The following is a 24,949-nucleotide window of genomic DNA, read 5'->3' on the forward strand; positions in this document are numbered from 1 at the left end:
ATCACATGATTGCACTATAGCTAATGTGGTTGGGTCATAAGTACGCGAGAAGTTCCATTCTATTGCACGTACTAGCACCTCAGGATGGTCTTGTAGGTATGGAAAGCTATTGGGCATCGCAATCAGTAATGGAATTTTTGATTTTGCGAACGCATCGAGCGTTCTCGGATACGTGGGGACATTTGATTGACCCAGGCTCGCTGTTAATAACGCTGTATAGTACTCGGAGAGTAAAAACAGCAGTAGAATACGTAGCAGGTGCAATGGTGTGTTGATTATCCTGAACGCATGAGGGAAATGCTGAAGTAAGGTGTTTTGAAGCACCATGCGATAAAGCAGAAAGAAGCCTGAAAATCCGAAAATCAGCAACCAAAGATCGATGGCATAAGGCCAGGTTAGCTGCTCGTGAAAGATTCGATTGTAGGTTTTTGGAACGGCTATGCAATATCGTTGGTGATTAGGAAAATACAGGGTAGATAAGGGTAGTTCATGTGGATATTCTGCGAGCCGATAGGTAGCAAAATCGAATGTCTTATCTTGATATAGTTTAGGCATCGATAACGGTCCCGGTGTGTAGCGATATTCAGCCACCGTCGATTGATGTTTCGCAATGATATCAATGAAGTTTACATCGATACCAACGACCTGCTTGGTGTACTCATCTTGATACGTCAGCGGAGGGTTATCATACACTGCGATGCGATAAGGTAAGCCCGCTAAATTTGATAATTGATCCGGGAACAGTTGCTCCACACCGCCATTGAGAGAGAGCGGAAGAAATGTTCTTTGTTTAGTATCTAGTCGCACTATTAATAAATCCCGCGGTATAATCATCACGTAGATTGCGTCGACTACGCCCAACGCCGAGAACGATTGCGCCAATATTCCTAATTCGTCTGTCTTCACATCATTCAGATCGGCTACAACGATAACTCTTTTAAACTTATCAAAGAGATTATATGTTTTCAGTAACGTAGCAGCACTTGAGTGTATTGATTCGAGCTTCGATTGACGTTTGGATGACTCAAAAGCGTAAAGCACTAGAGGAACATTGAACGGGGCTGGTTTAGTATTGTTGCGAGACAGATCCACGTTGATAAAAATTGCGTCTGGTACTTGCTGCATCAGATGACAAGGAATGTAATCAAATTTCCTGCTGAAGTTAATCAACGCGACAGTTGCTGAACTGGATTGGTTGTGGGTCAGCTCGATCACGATGCGAACAAGGAAACGGAGCAGCAATGTTTTAGAGGAAGATGGACTAGCAAGCCCCATGATGATCTCTTATTGTTTTAAAACACGTCTGCTTCCACTGAGCTTTAAGGTTGATTTGAATAGAGGATTCTGATAGATCAATGCTGAAGCTAGTCAAAATGTGCATTCTATGTTCCCTTTTTCCGTGTCGATTTATTTTCTATGTTATATCCATTAAAATGAGTGTCGGATGGCCATACTGGCAAGAAGGGTATAATTATTTAAATGCATTTGAATCGATTCGGAATCGATTTGATGCTGAATAAAGGCTAAATATATCCTGGTGGTTAATTTTTCAATGTGTGTTCAAATGATTGCGTAAACTTATTAGGTCGAAATGCTTAAATTGATTCAATTTTAAGCGATCATTACAATAAACGTATATTTTATGGACAAACTTTGATCGTACATACTCCGGTACCGGTATTCTGATAGCCAAACCATACCGATTGTTGATTTGTCTCGAGATTAAACAATTGCATCCTGCCTATGGGCGGAGATCACTATAATTGGAAGGTGCCCGTCTACCGCTGGTCGCTAATCAAATTAGACACACAATAGAGGTGATCGTTTCTGAGCTTCACTCGTTTTTTTCCACAATAAGCGAGGGCCTCACCAACCGGTCGGTCGGGACGGTTTGCCAAAGGAAAAGTTCAACAGAAAAGTAGGGCAATAATCGGTGGAAGCCCAGTTTAGAAGACAGACATTAGGCAACTTTCTGCCAACACGACACCCGAACAAAGCCGCCTATGTCGCTGGCCGACAGGTTTCCTGGGGCGTCGATGTGGGCGGGTATGTCGAGGAGGAGCCAATCCCGGCGAACGAGCGGCCTCCCCCTAAGCCTTAACCATATGATTATCTTAATTAATCAGTTTTTCCACTCTTCTCCTCTCAAATCGCGGGTCCCAATTCAAAGCGATGATAAAGTGATTCTGAGCCGAAAGCTGGCGAGTTTCAAGCTGGTACCGGCGGCCGGCGGTGACCGATTGCGATTGCGTGTAATTATCGTTCCGGTGTACCCTGCCGAGCGGGCCCAAAAAGGCAGGCGCGTTGCTGCTGACTCATCTCCGACTTTTTGACCATTGTTCTCCCGGGGATTGTCCGGTGAATGCAGTAGCTGTAGCCCAACTAGCCGGGACGAGACAGCAGAACGGTTCCTAGGTTTCGAGGTTTCGAGCTACTTCAACTGCGTATTTATCGGCCGAAAAATTTGGAGCAACTATCGGATGGTATCGAATCGTTGGAAGTCAAAATGTGTCCTGTAATGCTGCCTAATGAAGTTACGGAGTGCAAATCAGCAGGAGACCACAAACGGGAACCGCAGCTTTCGACAAATTGAGCGGGCTGGAGAAAATGAGATCAAACGATGCTGGATGGGCTCTGTTCCAGCATGGTCAGTGCCACATGCAGTGCATAACTAATTGTACCGGCCCGGAACGGAACCCAGAAAGAGAGCGAGAGATTGAGAGACGCGATTGGATTTGTGATGCTTAGCATGTTGCAAGTGCGCGTGAGAAAGCAATGTATTTTTGCTACTTATAGCGTCGAAAACTTCAAGAACTCGAGCACGAAAGGAGTCCTGCTCTGGAACCAATTTGCAGCTTGCGGTTGTTGCTGCTGTCATCGAACAAGCGAGTAGACACTCAACGCGGGAATATGTTAATACCCTTTCGTGATTGGCATTAGAGCGTTCAAGTCAGGGCAAACCAGTTTCAAAGATGACGAGAGCTTAAAAATAATTACTTTATAGCAAATCGGGTCCGCATTGGGTTTGCGGACTAGCAGGCAAGAACTAGCTGAGCTACCGATTTACCTCACCGGCGGGAAACGGAGCACTCGATAAAGCGCTGACCCCCCCCCCCCCCCTCCCCGCCATCCCCGGGCATCACGGCAAGTGGTCGCAAACCGATTTGTAGGACCGGCCACGACACGAATTGAAATACAAATCAGCGGGACATAAAATGTTCAATTTTATAGCCGTACGTCGTTTACACTGGGCTGGCACCGTAAACTACCCCGGTAAGCTCCCAGGCGTGGCGTTGCCTGGGTGGTAAATCGGGTGGCTCTAGATTTTAATATCTCCCTTTCCTTCCATCTGTGCGCTTAGTATGACCGTGCACATGTCCACTACCAGCAGCAGCGCCACCACCATCATCAGCGCCGATGTGTGCAATGCGAGCAAAGCAGTTCTCGCAGTACCGAACACCAAGTGACTCTAATTGAAATCGACGATGGGCCGTCCGACAAACTAGAGTGTGCTACCTATTAAGCAGGTTTCATTACGAGAGAGCTACAGCCCCGTATCTGCCATAGCCCTTCAGTCTAGGGCGTCGATGCGATCTGGCGAACCGGTTCACTGCATTATAATTGTCGCCGGTGAGAAGTCATTTGCGACAGGAATCACCGCTACGGACCGAGACGATTATTCCAGCATTCCTTAATGCTGCATCGTGACGAATCAATTTGATAAGCACGCAATACGCAATGCGCTTTCCAGCTGAAGCGGGGATCGTTGTTCGTCATTGACCTATGTCACATGCAGAAATGTCAAACGGCGATAGAAGAAGCTAGGGCTGCTCTGCATCCTGTGGCGGAAGCACCACTGTGCATGGGAACTGTATCATCCGTTGGGCCTCTGTCCTCCTTTTTTGTTTTGAGGAGAACTACTTTGCTCCATATTTTTCCCCTGATCACGACCACGAATCTTCCAAAAACTTTCCCAAAAAACAATCCAACTCTTCGCAATGCGCGTAGAGCAACAAAATGCTGATCACGATGTTTTGACGTCTGCAGCAACGGTCCACTAGGGGTGGAGGGAGGGACTCTCTCTCTCTCTAGAAGTTTTCATCTCTCTATCAGTGGTCAGCAATCAACCGATCGGACAGTCTGGCTGTGCGCGCGCGCCCTCGCCTTGTGATCGATGGATTCAGCGCGCCATTGAATGCGAACCAAATTAACGTTCGATCGGACCATTGGGCCCCTTGTCTGTATGACTGTGTGGTGCGGCCCCCGTTTTGGCAAGCGTGCGCGCTAGAGAATGGCGCCGCCCGCCAGTCACTTTCGAAAAGCCCAAGCTCTAGCGCAAGCGGGTTGTTAGTCAGCGATCGTCGTGACTCATGGACCTTGGCGTTTGGCTTCTTATCGTTTGTGTTAGCCGAGTTTGTATGGGCGCGGGCGCGCGCGCGCGCACCCAAGTCATGACTTTTCAAATCAACACTCGCCCGTTCGCAAATCACCCGCAACGCCCTCCCTCCGCCACGTAATGTTCCTCATTCGGTCGTGCGATTCAGTTTGATCATGTTTTTGGTAGTTCGACCTGAATGGCCCGACTGACAGTCGGTCACAATGTAGCCGCTGAAAGATGCCGGGATACCGAATTGTGGGCTTGTCTGCTGTGCTGTGCTGCGCCGAGGCTTGGCGTGAGCGACTCCCGTCGGACCGTTTTGGTAGAGGGGGATTATGTTATCGAACATAGGAAATCTGGCATGTTGGAGGAGTTGTACAACCGAACCGCACCGCCGGGTTTGGGGGGTTGTTTCTACTTTCCGCATCTAAATTCCAGTTCCAATCGATCGATTGGTCGGATAAGCGAGCATTCTCGACATGTCAAATTGTGATAGTGTCCGTTGTTGTGATGTTTTGAATCGAAATTGGTTATGTTATGGGGTGGGTTACGGGCGCTCGGGCTCCGCACGGAGCAGGAGAATGCGTTGATGTTATCTGGACCTTTCGGTCATTTCGTTTCGTTTCATTTGGTTTAGTTGTTCCGATTGGTGGTGGCCCAAAACGTAACAATTGTGTTATGCATGTTACACGGACACTGTTCACAGGGTGTTTGGTGGCCACAAGAAGTTGCAAGTTCATGAATGGTGGTGATCGAATTGATGGATTGAGATAGAGAGGGTCGTTCAGTGGTACTGGCAGGATGAAACAAACGATCGAAAGAGTGCGAGCTACCCCCGAAAATGGGTGTTTAAGATGTCTATTCGATCGTGCGAGGACAGCATTCGCGCGATATGGCGTGTTTCAGGGCGGCCTTTATCCTAAAAATCCTCATTTCCTGCTCGAGCACATCCGCGCTTAATTGCAGCGGACAACGAACGACATGCCAGCTAATGCAGAACGCATAAAAAACGTTTGAAATATTTTTTTCTCGATTGTAAACCATGTGGTTTGACAGAAATGTGAGCGCGCGGATTCAGCTGCCGTGGCTGCTGCCAAATGACATAACTTTGGCTTTTGAAGGCAAAAACCATGACCATATGCTTCCCATTGACTCGTGGCTCCCATCTCGTGTCCAGTCAGCCAGCGCCATTTGTCAGAAGCTGTGAATTGTGAAGCCTCTGGTTTTTGGGGTCTTTTTCGGGCGAATGACACGAGCGAACGAACGACGAATCGTCATCCGTACGTCGTAATAAATGTCGACAGGAAATCGAAAACCATTGCTCGGTGATAAGATCCATTCGGTGTGCGGAGCTCGGTTTTATGGGGTTGTCTCTGGTTGGGATGCAGATATCGGGGATATCCCACCCTCCCATACCCACACGTCATCTCCTGCGTTAATGGCCGCTGGATGAAACCGGCAGCACCGCTGACGTGAGGATATCGTGTGGCGCTGCAGCATCATAAATTAGCACCTTCTTCCACGCCGACCATTCCCGGGTGCACACTCACTTATGATTCGCTTTCGCGCGATCGTGGTGACGAAACAGAAGGAGACAGAACGCATAAGAGGTTCTTGCGAACGTGACACTCGGAGCCGTGGCATCGCATCTCATCGCATGATGTTTGCAACCGCGATAGGAAATCGTAAACCTTTTCTCTCTGCCTGGTAGGATTTTTTTATCGCAGTAAAATGGTTTAATTTCTCTGACAGCGTGGAGGTGGGCTTAATTAAGGTAAAATCTTGAACCAATAAAATATCCAAACAAACAACCTCCGAAGATGCTTGCGATGCCGGACGGAGATGCGTGGTAAACGGTCTTACCGAGGGACCATACATAGTGCGAATCGACGACTTGTGTGCTGCAGCAAGTGATAATTTCTTCACCGCAAAAGGGTCAGTCACATCATCAGATCGCTCCCCATTAACTACTGGTACAGGTATATTAAAACTGATTTTTCACCACTCGAACCAAGGAGCGAGTGTCCACCATGGCATATCGCGGACACATCTCGCGCTGTATCGCTTCCGTGCAAGCGAGATCATTAAGTTGGAGAGTTGAAGACACGGGACAGTGCTGTAGCAACCACACCAATGGCAACCACACCAACGACCGGAGGAGAAGAACCAATTCGAGGCAAATGGTAATTAGAATTGATCGGTCCACGATCACGTTCTCGCTCTGCTTGTTGGCCACCACCAATTGGATGCACCTTTCACCGTCCACGATTGAACTCGCGAAACCACACTAAAATGTCACAAAATGGGTCCAATCGGTTGGTTGTGGGATGCACACCACGGTTCTATTGCGGTTTCGATTTTATCGGGCCTGAAATCTTGCATTTACGCTTCATTTTTCTCTCTCAGATCCACGGCTCGTGTCTCGATCGTTTTCGCAACGTCAAATGTTGCTCAGTTCCGCGAAATGTTATTTTGTTTCATATTCCGGTTGGGAAGGTGATGGTTTGATACTCACTTTTTAGCGCTGTCCAGGAAAAACTCAAACTCCTTGCCCATCTTGCAGCAGAGCGCCTTCCGAAAGTGGCCCTGCGAGCAGTTCGTGTTGACCATGTGGTTATCTGCAGGGAAAAGAAGAAAAAAAAGCACGAAAACAAAAAGGTATTAATGAAACCAGACATTCGCGAGTCTTTCTAATTTAATTTTGCCATTTTTTGTTGTTGCAAATCTTCTCCGCGTCAGCAGCACAACCAGCAGCTTCTGTCTTGCATTTCCCCAGCACCCCCGGGGGACGTTCCTGTTTGAAGGTGGGTTCCGCGAGCCCGCGTTCCAGCTCATACGAAGATGTTAATGAAATGCCCGATTAATTAAGCCCGAATGGGGGCTGCAGACAGTAGAGCGGTCGTAGAGAGATGATGGGATGAGATCGCGGAATTGGTTTCGATTCGGATGCGCGGATACGGCTCCCGGTAGATGAGTAGCACCGACACAAGCCTTGGGACCTACATAGCAGCATCTGCAAAATGGGAGGGGCCGCGGTGGCGATGCTACTGCTACCATCACCAGCATCATCATAATCTCGTCCGCCATAGCATTCCTTTATCTAATCAACATTTGATTTTCTGTTGATTATTGGATCGCTGTTCGACCGTCTCCGGGGCCAGACCGTGGCATCGGGTTTGCAGCTTATCAGAGGCCCATCAAATGCGCGCCTTTCACGCTCGGACCGGTTTCGGGGCATTGGGAATGATGATCCCGCGCATCTCGCATTTGATGCGAGAAGACATAAACTAACGGTGACATTAATGGCTCACAATCGCTTTTCAACAGTAACAAAACAACAGAAACGCTTCTCCACCGAACGTTCTTTGCTCAATTTTAGCAGCCAACCTCAACCATCTTGTCGTTTGTGTTTGTTTCTTCTTTTGCTTGGAAATATCAAAGTCTGGACAAATCCCGCTGTCCATTCCAGCGCTGGGACACGCGGATCGAGCTTCGCGACAACGACATTATGAGCGGAACGCTCATCTTCATCTGTTTCATCGGAGGTTTTTTTTTCTCCCCCCAAAAACCACAATCACAACCTACGCACTACACGCTCAAGCGACACATTCTTAATCCGGCCTGCCGGCAACGGCATCCGTCCGTTGGTTTCGAAAACTTGTAAACGGAATAATGCGTCGATCGCTTCTCCACCTTCACGGTATTTTGATGTTGTTTGAGAAATTCAATTTTTACACAAAATGCAAAGAGCGCGCTCCCCTAAAGTGGGAAAGAAGACGAATGCCCGCTCCAAGCGGCCGCCAGAAAAGATAAAGCACCAAAGCTTGTCTACGGCATCGCATCGGTAGGGAGAGAGGGGGTGGGGTCCCGCCAACGGTCCGACGGGGTTTGCAATAAAAATCGGTAACATCTTCTAGCCATCTTTTTGTGGGAGGTTGAATAGCGAAGCGACCGAACGCCGCGCCAATGGATGCCGCGTTCTTCTGAAATTTATCGCGATAATGATCTGAAAATCTGATGCCGTCGTTAATGAGCTCGCTAATAGTGTGCCAAGTGTGCCCGGGACACCATTTGCATTTGGCTAGTAGTCCGGCTAGGTCCAACTAGAGATGAATGCCATCAGCCATCAAGCAGATCAAGCCGAAGATCTGCTGCTCCAGCTGCTCTGACCTTGGGCAATACAGTTATTATCCCGAACCCCCCCCCCCCCCCCCCCGAATCCCCGAATCCGGAATAGCTCCGGTCGCTTTACTCGGCTATCCAGCATAATAACGTTATCGAAATGTCGTGGACATGACATAAATTAGACTCTGTCAGAGTTATGTTTGAAGCCGGCTCTGTGTAGTCACCTGGCTTTTGGGCAGGAAGGCATTGTAGATTTTTGTGTAGTTTCCGATCCGGGATGGAACGATGGTTTTTGAGAAGAAGAATCGAACCGAACCGAAACGAAACGGACAAGAAACGGCCAACGTCAAGGTAGAATTTATGAACCTCGTGCCGGGAGTGTGTGTCTGCGTCTGATTTCCATTCGATCGGGTTTCCGTCAACCATTTCGAAACGCGCTGTTGAACAACACGCTGGCTGGCGGTGTCGTGCTGCTTAGTGGACACCTCCGAAACGTTGCAAGCAAACGCGGACGTCTCGCGTCTCCCGTCTCGATCATAAACATAAAAATCTCACCAAACCCATACGCGCCCATAATTAATGGCTCACTCCCCCTGGTCTTCGTGTTTCAATTCGAAACGAAAAACACACGAAATGCGCGACGGAATTCAACGGCATTCGATTGACAGGTTGAAGGTGTCACTGTGCACCCAAAAGCTACACGCATCTAAGTCGTGTCTCTCTGCCGTCTTATCGTTGCTGGCGTTTAGAGAGCACTTAATGAGATCTAATTCGTGTTCCAATTAAAATGGCATGCACGCGTGAGCTCAAAGATGAGTCTCAAAAATGGTCTGATGATCCTGTCGTTGCCGCTGCTCTGATCATCAATCAGCAAACATGGATTTCACATTAAGCAGGGGGAGTGAGCTGTTAGCGCAAGGGGTTGGGACATTCCCTGCCCTTAAGGAGAAGGGGGTGCATAATCGATAAAGATGTCGCCAATGGTTGGGCCCTGTCTCTCTCTCACAAAAAAATAAAATAAAATAAATAAAAACACGTGGGTAGACATGCCTTTTGACACGCTTTCTCCTTATCCGGGGCGCATCGTTGAGCTGCAAACATGCCAGGCCAATGCCATTTAATCACAAAAATTAGTCGATAATTTGATAGACACATCAAACAGCTTGGTGCTTCCGTCGGTGCCCGGGGCAGCATTAAGGGGAGAGTGGGATGAAATTGCCATTTCACACAGCATAAAATCCGGGCCCGGTCCCGGGAATCATGGCGCACGTGAGTCGCTATGAGCCTTGTCATAAATTTGGCCATCAGTTTAGGACCATTAAATGGTTATATATTTGTGTGTGTCACTCAGAGAGACGCACGTATTGTCACACATTTTTAATGTCCAAAAGCGGGGGGTACGGGATGCTCAAATCCTTCCCTTCCCATCCCAGAAATCCCCAAAATGTCAACGGAATGGAATAAAATGATTAGCATAAATGGTCATCATAAAATAGTTATCTCTTCTTCGTCGCAGCGCACCCAGAACAGTGCAACCTGATCCGTACGCCCACTCACTCCACACCAGTCCCCTCCCCCTTACCCCACCCCCATCCCTCCTATTAAAGCGAAAGCAAAGAGACGGAAGAAAACACGGAAAACCATCGCTCGTGTCACGATCGATTAATTTCCGTCGAAAATGTGCCGTCGCGAGGCAGCTCGCCAGCGGTTTCGCGCAGATGCTGCATAATGATACAAGATTTTAAACTCACAAGCCACACACAGGCACACACGCAGGCACATGCCTGCCCCTACACGGGGTGGAAGAAGGTTGGTTTGTGCTCTCGCTTAAAAGGTACTCATAAATTAGTGAAACAGTGTCATCCCTCGGGGGTTTTTTTGGGGGACTGGCTGGCCGCCGGATTGGTTGCCCATTCGGTTGGCCTAGAGACCTATACAGCGGACCAGAGCGTGAGTGTGAGTGTGTCCGCACGATCAACAATTAACGGGTTAGATCGATAAGCTTCGTTTCATCCACCAAAGAGTGATTTCGTTGCTTGCTATGTCCGGCGCGAGGCAAAAAAAATCTTGAACGGTTTGAGCATTAACATAAAACATCATCTGCATTCTAGAAGAGGTGAAGGCCAGCTAGGCCGATTCCCTACCAAACTGCGGACCCTGAAGTGAAAATTTAAGATAAGAATAGAGGAATTCCGCTAAACCGCGAACGACGATCGCTGGTGGCGGCTGCTGCTAGCGATTCTCGAACTCATCGAGAAGCCGCACAGTCGAGATAAGCCTCTGGAATGTCCGTCACTCACCGGGGTGGTCACATGCCAGTGCGGTGGATCGTGCGAAACTCTTCGGCTCGATTGTGGCTCTTTATGAAATGGCGCCTTCGCAGAATAGTCAACTCAAGCTAACGCTCTAGGCTTAGCTATAAGCTGCGAGAAGAAATGGGAGCTCTTCTCCTCGCTAGCTGCCTCCATGGTTCATGATTTATGGTGCGCTGGGTGCGCTCATTACAGCTTTACAGCTGTGCAAATAATAAATCTCCTCTCCCACCTTTCGCAGGGACCCGGGGGGCGGCTCGTATCCTCCTTTCTGTCATTCCATTTTACGATTGGACTGTCGGACGGACTTTCAAGACAAGAAGCTACCACGCAGTACCGCCACCAGCCCGTTCTTCCCCCGGTACAAACAAACGTTTGATTATCTTTTTCGCCCTCTTATGCTCTGATTACCACCGGTGGCGATGGCGATGGTGGTGTTGGTTGTTGATTGAATTTTACGATCAGTTCTCCCATCTCTTCCCTGGCCAGAAAGGGAGGCAGGGAAAATTGTTCCCACTAAGCAAAAGGGGAACCAGCAGCCAGCCAGTGGCCAGTGGTTGTGACTATTGTTTTCATCATTTTTCTTCTCGATTTTTTATTCCCCTCCCCCAAAAACACCGCGTTTGAGGATCTGAAACGCGCAGCAGCAGAAACCAGAAGCCCAAACGGCTCACATATCATCATCCGTTCGTCGTTTGTCCACTCGCTGGGAAGGGGAAGGGTGAAAGAGAAGGTCCGCGTTGTTGTTTGATTTACGATCCCTCCCCGAAGCGTCCTTTTCCTTGATTGGCCGGGACTGTAGCGGCGACCAGGACCGGGGTCAGTAGAAATCATAATCAATTTAGTGCTCTCATTAAAAGCCGCCAGCAAAAGGGGAAGGTACATAAAATCATAAAAGACCAAAGACTGAACCTGTGGCCTTGTGTGTCCGTGTGTTTGCATCCGTTCCGTTGTGCTTGTTCGTCATCATCGCGTCATTTTGAAATTGACCGCACTCCGGTGGCACTTGTGCGCCTTCAGGCGAGGCGACAACCGACGAGCAGACTCTGGTGCTTCCAGGGGAAGCAAGAAATTCGGGAAAATCAAACTACAACCACCAAACCGGCGCGTCATCAAATGCAACGACATGCTCCTCAAACTTCCCTCAAGGGAAGTTGGTCATCTGCGGGAGGGGGGGGGGGGGGGAAATTATTCCGAACATTTTGATTAGCTTATTCTCTACCGTTTTCCGGTGTTTCTTATGCCGCCTCCTCCTGCCGCCTCGCGCGGATGTCCTCTCACCGTGCAACCAAAAATTTCGTTAGCGATCGCGACGATTGGGACGCGACGAACGTCGGCGAATTCTGCGATCTCATCCGGCGGCGACACAGAAGCCCAGGATGATGAGCGGCGTGGTTCGATTGCACACTGTGTGTCTGGGTGTGCGAGATCATAAAATCACATCCTTTCTCGGCACAGAGGGATGGAAATTTGTTTGTGGCGGATGAGAATATTAAAATGTATGTAAAGAAGACGAAAGGAACATCAGGTATCAACCTTTTGTGCATCGAAATGTGCTCGGTTGAGACGGTGGTCCTTCTGCCACATAATTTCGTTGATCGCCCGCCCAAGACTTGACACATTTCGAAGCTTCAATTATAGTGTTTGAGCAGCCTGCTACATGAGTCTGCAGCCATCAGTTTCCTGCTGTTTTTCATGGATTTTTTAGATCTCTTAGCTTCTTTTTGTAAGAAAAAGAAATCCGAAAATGAGTTGCAATTCCGTCTAGCAAAGACAGACTGATGACTGACATGGGCTAGGGGCACAGGGAATGGCGACACAAAAATGTTCGCTCGCACTCGCGATGTTTTGTTGATCCGGAGTGGAGTCGCAAAAACAAATGTTTATCCCCCCGAAAAAAGTGCGGGCGCGCGCGCTGGCCACGAGAGCCCACTTCCCAATGGGAATGTCTCTTCATTAGTGAAATCCACGAATATTTCTCTCCTTCCGACGGTCAATCCGATCCACGGCGAACGAACGAACGAACGAACGGAGACCCATTCATTCGCCCATTATAAAATTGTCTAAATTGTTGTTGACAGGAGCCCGGGAGGAGATCCGGAGCGAAGAGCGCAAGTCATACCGACCGCGGCGAAGGCACAAGGCGAAGGGACGGATCGGTGAGAAAAGAAGGGCCCAGCCAAGCTGATGAAGGCAAAGAAGGTGACCGAGACCGAACGTATTGTGAGCGCGTTGCTCAAACGGAAGGTTTGAAGATCATCAATCATGCTCAATCGGGAGGGAAGAAATAGGTTGATGCGTTTGGGTGTCTGTTTGGCTAGATCGACTCCTAGTTACGACACAATTCAGCTAGCACCCGAAGGAAGCAGAGGATCGTCATCATATCACGCGATCCCTACGAAGCTCAATCCGTTCGCAGTAGAATCTGCTTCCAGAAAATCTCCTTCCATTCACCGTCGTTCTGAAATGTTTTGCAAATTGGTGCTAAGCCTTCCGTTAACCTGCCTGATTACGGAGCGACCCCGGGTGTGGTCATGTCGGTCGGTTGGTCGATCGGTCGATCGGTCTGTCTGGTTCCACTTTTTGCTTCACTTTTCGCTCGTGGGATTCCTCTTTCACTTTCAATCCTTCCCGCAGCTCCCAAGGAGATTCCTTTCGATTGGAAAGAGATTCTCCACGCGGTTTTCGGTCCGGAGACCTCCAAAAAAAGTAGCGCCCGGGCTGAAGGTAGCCCCGACCGTGGGTCATTCGGCGTGAGCGCGGAATTTCACATCATTAGGAGGTATTTCGATCCAGAATGTCACTAACAAGCTGACATTTATTTATGCGTCTGTGTGCGTCGTGCTCCGCACAGGAAGGTCGACGAGGGCTCTCTCGGGGTCTGAGTCACCGAGATGACGACAGTTTTTTTTTTTTTTGGGAGGAGGATAAAAAGATGCTCCCCTCTGTTGCAGGATTTATGCGAAGTCGATGTTTTGTTTTATTACCGCTCGATCGATTTATAGGACGATGCTGAGCCTTGGGAGTTTCAGATTCCCTCTCTGACCACGTGCTACTCCGGAAAAAAGGGTCGTAAAATGGTTTTGTAACGCACTCGCTGTCGCTTTCTCAAGGAAAAGAAACCTTTGACCGGGCGGCCATCTCGAGCGTCTCAACGCGTGCTTGAATCCCAAGGGGAGCTGGTGACCTCGCTAGAGTGTCTCTCGATCGTTCGATGGTGGGCTAGAGTTCGGTTTGCTCCATCAAACTGATGTCGAAAAGGTGTTCGACCTCCACGATCGGCGTTGCCTCGGCAGGGTCTAAACGCTTTACGACATCCACGGAGACGACGATCAAACAGGTAGACACACATGCACTCACTGTCGTCACCGCTGCCATTGGTTTTTGCCGTTTTTTTTTTGTCTGTTTGTTTGTCTGTTGTTTCTGTCCCCCATTTTTATCCGATCACATCATTCAATTTAATGAGTTCGAAAGAAAATCAAATTATCGAAGAGGTCCCCCCTCTCCCGTAATACCGGACACCGATTGGGACATTTTGAATCGCTCAAGGAGGACCCGTGGGTGGAGGTGGGGGCCGGGAATGGTGTGGCCATTAATCAGTTGGGGGCTCCTTCTCCGTTTTCCCCCCTCTGTGGGACGCACTTTCGTACCAGCCCGCGGATCGTGATTGTGCGGGAACCTATAAAACTGGAGAAACCAACCGCCTGGGTAATAGGATTGAGCGCAATCGGAATGACGAAATTTGGAGACAACACGGTGACACGGGGGAGTGCGGGGAGCGAAATTAAAAACCCCCCAAAAAAAAGTAGTCATCCTCGCTAGACGATTGACGGATGGGGCGACGGTGGCCTAGACAGCCTTACGATCGTGCGATCTAGGCTTTTTCTGTTCGAAGAATCAAAGATCGAAGGAAGAGCCGCGCAACATTGAGTCGTTAAGTTGTTTACGTGGCTAGAACAAACCAAAAACGAGAAGCCACTGCGGCCAATAAATTAGGCAGCGCTTTTATTCGATTTTAATAAACGGCGGTCCCCGTCGACGTTCTCGACTCGATCTCGAAGGCGAAGCAGAAGCGACACAAATGCTTCCTTAGTTCGTAGGTTCCTAGCGGTGGCCAACGGGACGTGGCTTGCTCATGTTCCGAGGATCAGAGCGGCACGACATCTCGGAGGGCCTAGTGCGCAGTCATAAAAGCTGCCGAATGATCGAGGGAATTTGATAACTTTTTGTGCTTTGCGTCTTGGGCGCAGGTTGTGGTGATGGCACACCACGGCATCAAAAAAAAAAGGCTAAAAAATAAAATCCTTTTTTTTATCTAGCTCGCTCAAGGCGGAGGTTTATGTTTGAAGGAGGGTTTGAGTTTATAAGCTTTTGACGCAAAAGTTTATTTGTTTATCTTTGGAATGTTTGGTAAACCTTTTACCGCCTTTTTGTTGATCTAAGAAAAAAAGAGAAAAAAAACTTACTTGTCAACTTTTGGTAGTGCGCATCGTCCGTGTCGGTGAAGAACCACGTCTGGAAGGAAAAAAAGAAGAAGGAGAGGGAAATTAATTTTCAGAAAAGAAAGCCAACAACATGCCAAGCGCGACAGTCGATGAATCGATGGAAAACAGGAAGTTATGGGTTTGCTCTTAATAAACCAAAGGAAAAGCGGCCAATCGAGCGCAAATGCTCTTCGCTCCCGCTCTCCTGTCTCCTGGCCGATGATGATCAATTACGTCCGGTGCCCTGATTGCGATAAATTGGCCAGAAACGAAGTCGAAGCAGAAGCTACTCCTAATGATTCTAATTAAACACTATTCCTCGGGGGAGTCGTCCTAGGAGTCGTCGGTCCGCTCCACTTTGGGAATACCATGGCCATCGGTGGCGCTGCCACGAGACTAACGAACGACGCTGATGATTTCCCCCCTCGAGGGCCACTTTGGGATTTCCTTTGACAGCCAACCGGCCGCTCACGTACGTTTGTGTCTCGTACGTCTGTGTTGCTCACATCCAACCTACAAACGACACGATCAAACGATCTCCAACGGAACAGCGATCGATTGATTGACGAAAAATCAAAGATCGATCGTCTGGTTTGGTTTCTGCGATCGACGACAACGACGACGACGAAGCGTATGTTGTTTGCGATGCATCACGAGTCACACACAGATGCACACAGATTGCTCTCCACCGATCGCGATCTCCGTTTTCTCGATCGCCGATCTCGATCATCATCATCAGCATCATCAGCAGCAGCAGCAGTGCTCCCGCCAAACGAAACGATCGGAAGGGTAAGATCTGGTCCAGTCCAGTTCAGGTAGCCGGTTCAGAACGGCAGCGATGGTGGCGGTGGCAGTGGTGCAAAAACTGGTCACTTCCTAATATGTCCACAAAATCACGAATCCTCCGCCATGTTTTCTCTTTCTCTTCTGTTGTGTGCTTTCTGGAGCCAAGCCCTTCAGTGCAGTCAGCATTAGCAAGAGACAGCAAACGATCGGGCGATCGTTGTGGGAACAGCGAGACGAGCTCGTCGCGAGAGATGCAACAGTGAAAACCGGAAACCAGACCCAGCAAGCGTCTGGCAGAGACGTCCTCCACCACGGAACCCTCGGCAAACGAACGATCGGCTATGCATGAGGGATGTCCTTTTTTGCTTATCGTATTTTAATCATCTCATCAACCGGCACCTTCTGCACTGCGTACCATCAGGACCTGGACCTGGACCTGGACACACCGGCACGCACACACCGGTAGCTGGCCAGCAAATGAGCCGCGCAATTGCATTTTGATTGCATTCCGGACGACCGGTGTGGCGTCTATCTAAATTGAAGTCTCGCGGTTGATGCCTCGATTGATCCTCATGGGCGGGGACAGACAGACAGACAGGCAGGCAGGCAGCGACCATTTGACAATCCCGACGCATATCAGCATATACAGGGACAATTAAGCGCTGAATGTGACGCAATTTATGTCCCAGTTGGGTGAGCGGTGAGCGAGCGTCCATATTTGGTCGAGTCGCGGCAAGTGACCAGTTCGCGAGACGCGCAGAGAATGAATGTCATTATCGAGTGACGAGAGGCGAGAGAGAGAGAGAGAGAGAGAGAGAGAGAGAGAGAGAGAGAGAGGGCGAAAGTTTGCTTCTCCTTGATCCGGATTTCTGGTGTTTTCTCGATCGAGATTCGAGAGTTTTGCAATCGGGAACAATCGAAGTGAGTGTCAAAGTAAAAAAAAAAAAGGAGAATTGCAATTAACGAGCAACAATAGATCTTTACTTAGGATTCTCACTCTTAAAGCCAATCGCCAACGCGAAATCACAACCTGAGACTGGAACTTTTTTCCTCTCCATTCTCTCGATTGCAATCGCGCCTCGCACTACACATAAACACTCCCCGGGCCTTCTCCACGAGCCATCATCATCTCCGGTGATCCAATTAACGATCCGCTGAATGGCCAATTACGCGACGCGACGTTCGAACCGCGGATAGTGGGCGATGCTGTTGGTCTTGGGCTCTGGTCTGATGCTTGGGATTAATTACTCGCGCGAACTCCAGCGTGGCCTTACTTTCTTGCGATTGGAACTGACGGAAGGAAGGAAGGCAAACAAACAAACGCACACGATCCGTAGCACGATCCGTTCGTTATCGATTGATTAACATCTAATTAGAACAGACAGTAACAAATGGTGCGGGCCGCTCGTGGCTGGCGGTTGTCTGGTATTGGGGGCCATTGAATTCGCGCACAGCACGAGGGATGGTGTTTGGAGTGTTGAAATGGTGCTCGCAGTTCAAAGAGAGGAGGACACCCAATACCCGAGGGGACATGATTAATCGTTGCACACTCGCGCTCCCCGACGGCCGACGACCAGATACGAGAAAGGAGTGGGAGCCATCAGAATGGCTGGCTGCATGGTCAGCGTGAGGCACGTGCGTGTTTGGAGTGGTTTCGGTGTCCGATAATGCAGCAGCAGCAGCAGAGCCTGGTTGATGCTCCAGTGAATGGCCGGTCGCGAGTATTGAGAGTTTGAATTTGAATTTACCGACTCATTGTCCATTGATGCATAAATCAGTTTTGGTCCGTGGTTCGTTTTGCGGTCTGCGGTTTGTCTCCAGTTCCGAGATTTCTTCCGCATCCTTTTCGTTTGTTTGTTGTGTCTCACAGGGAGCTTCCTTTACTGGTGCTGCTGTGGTGTTGGTTGTAGATGTTGGTTTCAAGTACCAAGACTTTCAAGTTTATCTGACCTAACCAGGTTAACGGAACTGACTTATACATTTTAAGGACAGCAGAAACACCTCTCAGCGACAGATCTTGGATGCTAGATCGCCCCAAAAAGAGGCACAAAATGGACACCCTTAGGAGTAACATCTGCATGGATCTGCGCAACTGTCTAGTGGGGGTGCAGTATGCTGAAGAGAGCATACAACCCAAAACAGCGCACCCCCAAAAGCAGCAAGGACAAGATCCAGATAAGCGCACGAAAGCCACAGCGACAGCCACAGACACTTGCACCCATTCGTTTGCTGCTGCTCTTCTCTTCTTGAGTCGGCACGCGGTTCGTGGTTTCGCGATGCCGCCGGAATCAATGCACAATAACAATCGCAAAGGGGTTCCGTGGTGATGGTGGTAGAGCTGGTGGCTCAAAATTAAGATTTATTAGCTCATTGAGGCTTCACATTATTTGTACATAACTCATGTTTTCCGAATGTTCTACACGCTCCGAGCCGTGGCGCGCTATACAATCGGCATTGGCCGGGAGCGTGTTGGGGAGGGAGGGCTCCTTCGTTCGCTCCACTCCCAGCATGGGGGAAGTGCATCTTTTGCGACGGAAAGTTGCTCCAAAAACCAACCTCCCGAATGTACGGCGGTTACCTCTGCGGTTGTTCTCCGTTTGAAAGAAGTCTCGCCAGCAACTTGGCGAACTCGATCAAGCCGATCAAGTGCAACGTCATCACGACTTGTGCCTCGCGAGTGCGCGCGCGTGTGTTTGTGTCGTGTCGTGGCGAACCCACAAATGCCTCGGCGAGGAACCGTGGCGACGAATCTCGACGGCAGGTTAGGAGAGCGATGGCAACTGGTGGCAACTGGGTGGCAAAACAGATGCACTTTGGCACGGATCTCTTCTCTTTTGACGGTAAAAGAGCAAGAGCAAACCGGAGTAGGGCACACGTACGATGCAATGGCGTTAAGCGTTCTGGTTAGTCGTTCTTTGGTGGGCTTAGTGTTGTTGTAGCCAGCCTGCTGAAACAAGACACTTTTCGGGTTTGCGGATGACGCATTTCATCATCACCATAGTCCCCCCTCCTCGGAGGGTCGTGACTTGTTGTCGTTTGTTTTGAGTCTTGGTTGCTCTTCGAGCCTCGAGTCTGGTCTGCCAGCTCATTATTGCTGGAATTGCTAAACACTTTCGCGCTAAAAACCACGCGTAGACTGCCACCGGAATCGAATGTCACCCACTGGGTGGGAGAGGAATGAAGGCAGCAGTTTTGCATTTCGTTAACGTTGCTGTTGGCCACCAACGGACCGGCGGCACTGCAGTGACCCACGGGGCACGTTCCTTGGCCCAAGAACCGAGGACAAAATGGAAATTATTCGAAATATGTTTTTGCTAACCGATCGCTTCGCTGCTTGGCTTACGTAATGCAAAAGCGAGTCAACAGTTCAGTTGCTGTTGTTGCTTCTGCTGCTGCTGCTGGTCCTTGGCTGGCAAGGAGGTAAAAATGGTGAGGCAATAGCTTTTTCGGAAAAAGGGCGTGCGCGTGTGTCTCGTATTTTTATTTCTTTGGCAAAACCACTGGAAGAAATGGGAGAAAATGCAGCGCCAGCAGTGATGATAGTTTGAAAATAAGGCAGCTTTGCAATAAGGCAGTCGTATACCAAGACTGGGTTTGCACCACATTATGGCTGCCTTGGCGTTCAAATTTCGGAACCAAAAAAAACCGCGATCGAGCGATTGGGTTTTTTTATATGAACCTAGATGACCCTCGGCTACTTTCGAAATGTAACAAACAAACGATTGTTATTTAAACAGGAAGGGTGCTGTTTTTAGACAGCAATTTGGTAGCAAAAAAAAAGGGAAGCGAAGGATCTGACCACATCTGGCAGTAGCTGCCAGCACTCACAATCCACAGCGCACCGTTTTGATCTTCCCGATCTACGGCACTCTAGGGGCCCACTAGGAGGCGCCCTCACGCGCAATGGTGTCACACACATGGTGCGTTGACGTGTGACGATCATAGATGGCGAGCCGCACCGAAGAACTGGGAAGCGCTGGTTCGTGTCATATGGTTCCTGTTCCTTCCCAAACATGTGTCACGGATACCACACGCAAAGAGAAACTCGGCAAGATGCTAGGGAAGATATCCGAGTGCTATTTCCGACCGGCATGCCGATGCCACCGAGCGAGGTGTCATCCTGGCTCTATTTTAACGGCCACCGATGGGCCAGTTGATGACAAATTTACTTCCATTCTTCCTTTCTCTCTCCTGGGGCCAATGACGTTACTCATCTGTATCGGCCTACCTAATGAATGTCTCTGTTTAATGGCGGGACCATCGCGAAGCATTACGCATGTTGCGTACACGCGGTATTCCCCTCGAAGAAGGGGGTAGTTTCCGTTCTCACATTTGTTCCACCACCGTTTGCGTCTCGCGCTTCGATTGTTTGTGGATTTATGTGGCCATTAAAACCATGTTACACATGCCATATGCTAACGCCACCACTTGTTATGCGCGGTGGGAATTATGAAATGCGTCTTGAGTCACTTGAGTGTGAGTGCGTTCGCCCGGAATCTACCACGTTGTGATCCGGTTGAATAATTAGATTTTCTCGGTGGCGGTGGATGTCAACGACACTCAACAACGACGACGCATCCCGTTAAGATGTTCCTGAGTTCCTGCGGGGATCAGAACGAAGCAGCAAGTGGGCATGTGCGAGGTGAAATATGTTTTCCTCGAGGAGGGTCGAGTGACAAATGGAAATGCTCTCAGCTTAGCTTCCGTTGACAATTGGTTTGATGGTTGTTTTTATGCACGGGTTTTCCGGGTACTCCAACTTGGGATTCTTGGATTCCAGTGGTGCTCGCTCGATTACTTCAACAGATCGATGCAGCTCATAAATGGTTGTTGCAGCACTTCCTTCCCCCCCGCACCGGAGGCTTATTAGCTGTGTTGAGTGTTTTCACACACATGGAAGACAAAAAGGAGTTAAAAATCTGTTTCCGTCGGCGTTTCAGAAACGCCAAGCACTCCGATCTGGATGGCACTGAACCCAAAGGAAGATCGAGGGCAATTTTTCATCCCGATATTTGAGCCATCCGAACCACCACAGGACGCATACTAACGAGATAACGACGAGATGATCTCGCCTCTCGTCTGCTGTTGCTGTGATACGTGGGCGTGAATGCATCTTGCATAGCGAACTAAGGACTAAAGAAGATGCATGGTACGCCAAAAGGCACCACACAAAATGTGATGATGACGGCAATCCTACGCATGTTTGCTCGCTACTTTTACCGGCGGCAATGCCAGCGGCGTCGTCGTTCATTACCATCAAACAGCCATTTGTTGTTTGCGTTAATCCGATGCATTTTCTCTGCACCAAACACATATCGTACGTTATAATTTGTTTGTTTAATGCCAAGGGTGGCAGCATCTGAACTTGAGCGCCTTTTCCTCTCCAGTTGTCCATTCCATTGATGAAGCATCAAATTGCAACACCTTCTCGCGGTATAAATCTCAAGAGATTACTTGATACTTATTGTGGCCTTTGCATAAATGGTGCTGAGTTATTTGAGCTATGATGCCGCAATGACGCCGCGACATACATTTTTGCACTTCCTCGACTGGGATGCTTCCATCCTTTTATGTCGCCCCACCAAGGGAGCAACCGTATTAGGAGTGTAAGGGCTGGACCGGATTCTCTTCCGATCACGAGACACTTGATTCTCGAAGCCCGAAGCCTGCCATCCTTTAGCCAACAATTCAATCGAGCTACTCTTCTTCACTTCGCAAGAAGGAGATGCTTTGTCTCCATCTGTCTGTCCTTTACGCTCTCGAGCTTCTCGAAGATTTTCCCAACGATTTTCCTTCCCCATCTTTTCCACCATTTCTTGGTTTCTAAGAGTGCGATGCGAACCGTTGCCGCAGCGCTTTGTCTCAACGGCAGAGCGCTGAGAGAGAGAGAGAGAACCTGATTGCAGCTCCACCGATGACAAGATCGTTACAAGATTTTTCGGTGTAAACGGGTGCGGATGCGAGATACAACTCAGTCTCCTCATCATCATCATCGTCATCGTCGCGTTGTGGAAGGTGGGAAAAGTGCATCCTCCTCTGATGATGAGACGAGACGGGGCCACGGCCTGGTGTGTGGGGAGCAAAACCAGATGCCGATGCCCCGCTCTGTCAGTGGCGGCGGTCTGTGTTTGGAGTTTTGAAGTCTCGTCTCTTCCTCGTCGCGCTTCGGTGCTGCACAATTACACAAACAAGATCGTGGGAAATGTTAATTCAATTTCATTCCCTTCATTGCACCAGTAACAGTGGCACCAGTAGCGTTACTACGTCCGGTATACGATGGCGCGAGTTGCATGCTGCATCCATATGCATTAAACACTCCACGTGTGTGCGTTTCGATTCGTTTGTTTGTTGCAGAAATGACACGGTACTTGGCAAATGGCAATTGCGACCTCAGAACAGAACTTGAAATGTGTACGGCACGGAATGTGCAACACCAAGAACACCAAGAACAGCAGAACCGTGCGTGCGTTACGCATCGTACGATCGCTTCCACGAAGCTTCACGACGCTCATAAACGAAGTCGATTGTTTGTGTCGTGTTCTGCGGCACTCCCCAAAACAGCATGCGACAACATATGCGCGCGTTGCACCAACCCAATGCAACGCATCTGCATTCGCACTCATCCTGAACTAATATGCTTTGCTTGGTTTTTCGGACGGAGGGGTCGCTGGAGGCCGTCATGGGCGTCATCGTTCTCGGAATAAAAGTTGTGAATAACATTAATTAATACCAGCGAGAGACGAACCGAAGGTCGAGCAATAAAGGGTCTCCAGAGATGGCAATCGGCCAGATCGTGGCTGGCGCCAAGGGTTGGCGTGTTGGCTGGACTGCTGTGGGAGGGGTTTGCGGGGGGAACATGTTTCGAAGAGGGGGACACATGGTGGTGCAGCGGCTGAAGATTGATTAGACGCAGGAAAAAGAGAGGAAGAGTCGTCGAGCAAGTCGGAAGAGGATTCCGGTTGCCGAGTCTGGTGGCGCTCGGCGCGATGCGTGAATCTCGGTGTAACCGTCCCCGTGGAAATGACCAGACAGAGTCCGTTCGTCGAACGTTTATGCTGTACCGTTTTATCACTTCCCAGGCAACCATTATGCTGTTGTCAGGGGGGACAGACAGACAGACGGACGGACAGAAGGACAGCGTCGCAAGCGTTGTACAAGACATTTCGGTCTTTGGCGGGAAAGTGGAAAGCAGCAGCATCAGTGCCGTTACACTGGAACTTACGCCAAGGGAAACGTGATCAAACTGTGCAATGCGCTGCTCGTTCGGCGCTAGTTTTCTCTTCACTTTTGCCAGCCACTCTTCAGCAGCATAACCTCACTGACTAGCGAGCACTTAAACTCTGACCGCAGCAGCAGCAGCAGCAACAGGTTGTTGCTGTTTCTCTTGTGCAGAAACAGAAGTACACGCAACAGCAACAACGGCAGCAGCAGAACCGTCATCAGTTGCGTAGCTTGGAGAAGATTATATTCCACCGAGAAACGAGAAGCAAGATGAACCTGTTCTGCGCAATGCAACACGAAAACATGAAACAATTATGCTGGCCAGCCGAGTCCGGCTCGGTAACATGTGCATCCGTTTGCGTGGTCTCGCCTGAAAAGCAAACCAGCTCAACAAAAAGCTACACCGAACGGGAATGGCATCGCGGAGAGCATTCTTTCCGAGCTGAATTGTCATCTGTGACTGACCACATGCTGTGGCACTGGCTGTGTGTGCGGGTTTGCGAGCGCCACACCACCACCGGGAGTGTCAATAGGTGGTCCCCTGGTTCTTGAATTTTGTGCTTGGCAAGTTATGTAATGTCCGATTTCTGCACGTTCCAGCGCGAGCGGTTAATTATCGTAAATAACACGCTGGCATGCGGTGGCCGGCGACCTTCACCGGCGGTGCACGGGATCATTCTACGCAAAACCCGTTAAATTCGGAACGAATCGATTTTTGGACGATTCATAATTCCAAGGAATCTTTTTCGCGGTGGTTCGCTAAAAGACGCTCTACAAAAATACATATTTCTCGGAGGAACCGTACCGCCGGTTCGCCTGTTGCGAGTGACCTTATTGAGAAATGGACTGCTGCTGCTGCTGCTGCTGCTGCTACGGTTAGCCATCTTTGGATGCCGACCAGCTTCTCGCTTGCTCGCTCAGTGCTCCCCTGCTGAGCGCTCCAACTCGCTGGCTCTGTCCTAATCATAAATCTCACGCTTCTCGCCGTTTGCCGGAAAAACAACGCCGAGCCGAGTGCGGGTCCGTCCGTTCCGTGTGCTCGCCGCCCCACCGGTCGGTCCAATTTGAATGTGATTTTAATCATCGATAAAAAAACGAGCCCCTCTAGCAGACCCACGGTTCCGTTTGTGCTAGTCCGGTATTTTGGGGTCTGATGAAGCAGCCCCCCCTTTCCTTCCTCCCTTTTCTTTCCCTCCATCAGCACGCGATAGCGGCACAATAGCGACAACAATAAACGCTAGCGAGCGAGCGGCTAGCGTGCAATCAGCGTGGCATAGATTGCGATTGCGCCAAGAGTGGCCAAACCGCCAAACCGCTTTTCCGTCGGATTCGTCGGAACAGTGGATGTCCGCTCTCCGGTGTGGCGCAGCGGGAGACCCAGGCCGAAACAATAGGAAGCAAAAGCGAGCCATACAGCATCACTCCCCCCCCCCCCCCCCGGGGGCCAATGATGGATGAAACGATAATATATAAGTTTTGGTTCCTGTGTCGCGGCGAAAAATGGCGAATGGCGTCAAGATGGAGGGGGGAGAAAGGGGGCGATCGGGGGCTGGACAATTTGGTGCACGAGCCAACGAGGGCGGTTGGGATGCCCCTGGGGGGGAAATGAGGGACAGGTTCTGCTCATAAATAACAATTGACTT

General features: G+C 49.6%; 1 protein-coding gene across 1 annotated transcript in view; it reads right to left on the minus strand.

Moving 5' to 3' along the window:
* Window positions 1–24,949, minus strand: part of LOC126578241 (fringe glycosyltransferase) — a 104,261-nt gene that overhangs the window by 53,669 nt on the left and 25,643 nt on the right. Inside the window, exons 3-4 of the mRNA XM_050240597.1 lie at window positions 15,282–15,330; window positions 6,894–6,996 (exon numbers count right to left, since the gene is read on the minus strand). Of these exons, the coding sequence (XP_050096554.1) occupies window positions 6,894–6,996; window positions 15,282–15,330 (152 nt within the window). The remainder of the gene's footprint in view (window positions 1–6,893; window positions 6,997–15,281; window positions 15,331–24,949) is intronic.

Source organism: Anopheles aquasalis, chromosome 3 (genome assembly GCF_943734665.1).
Source record: "Anopheles aquasalis chromosome 3, idAnoAquaMG_Q_19, whole genome shotgun sequence".
NCBI classification, from domain to species: Eukaryota; Metazoa; Arthropoda; class Insecta; order Diptera; family Culicidae; genus Anopheles; species Anopheles aquasalis.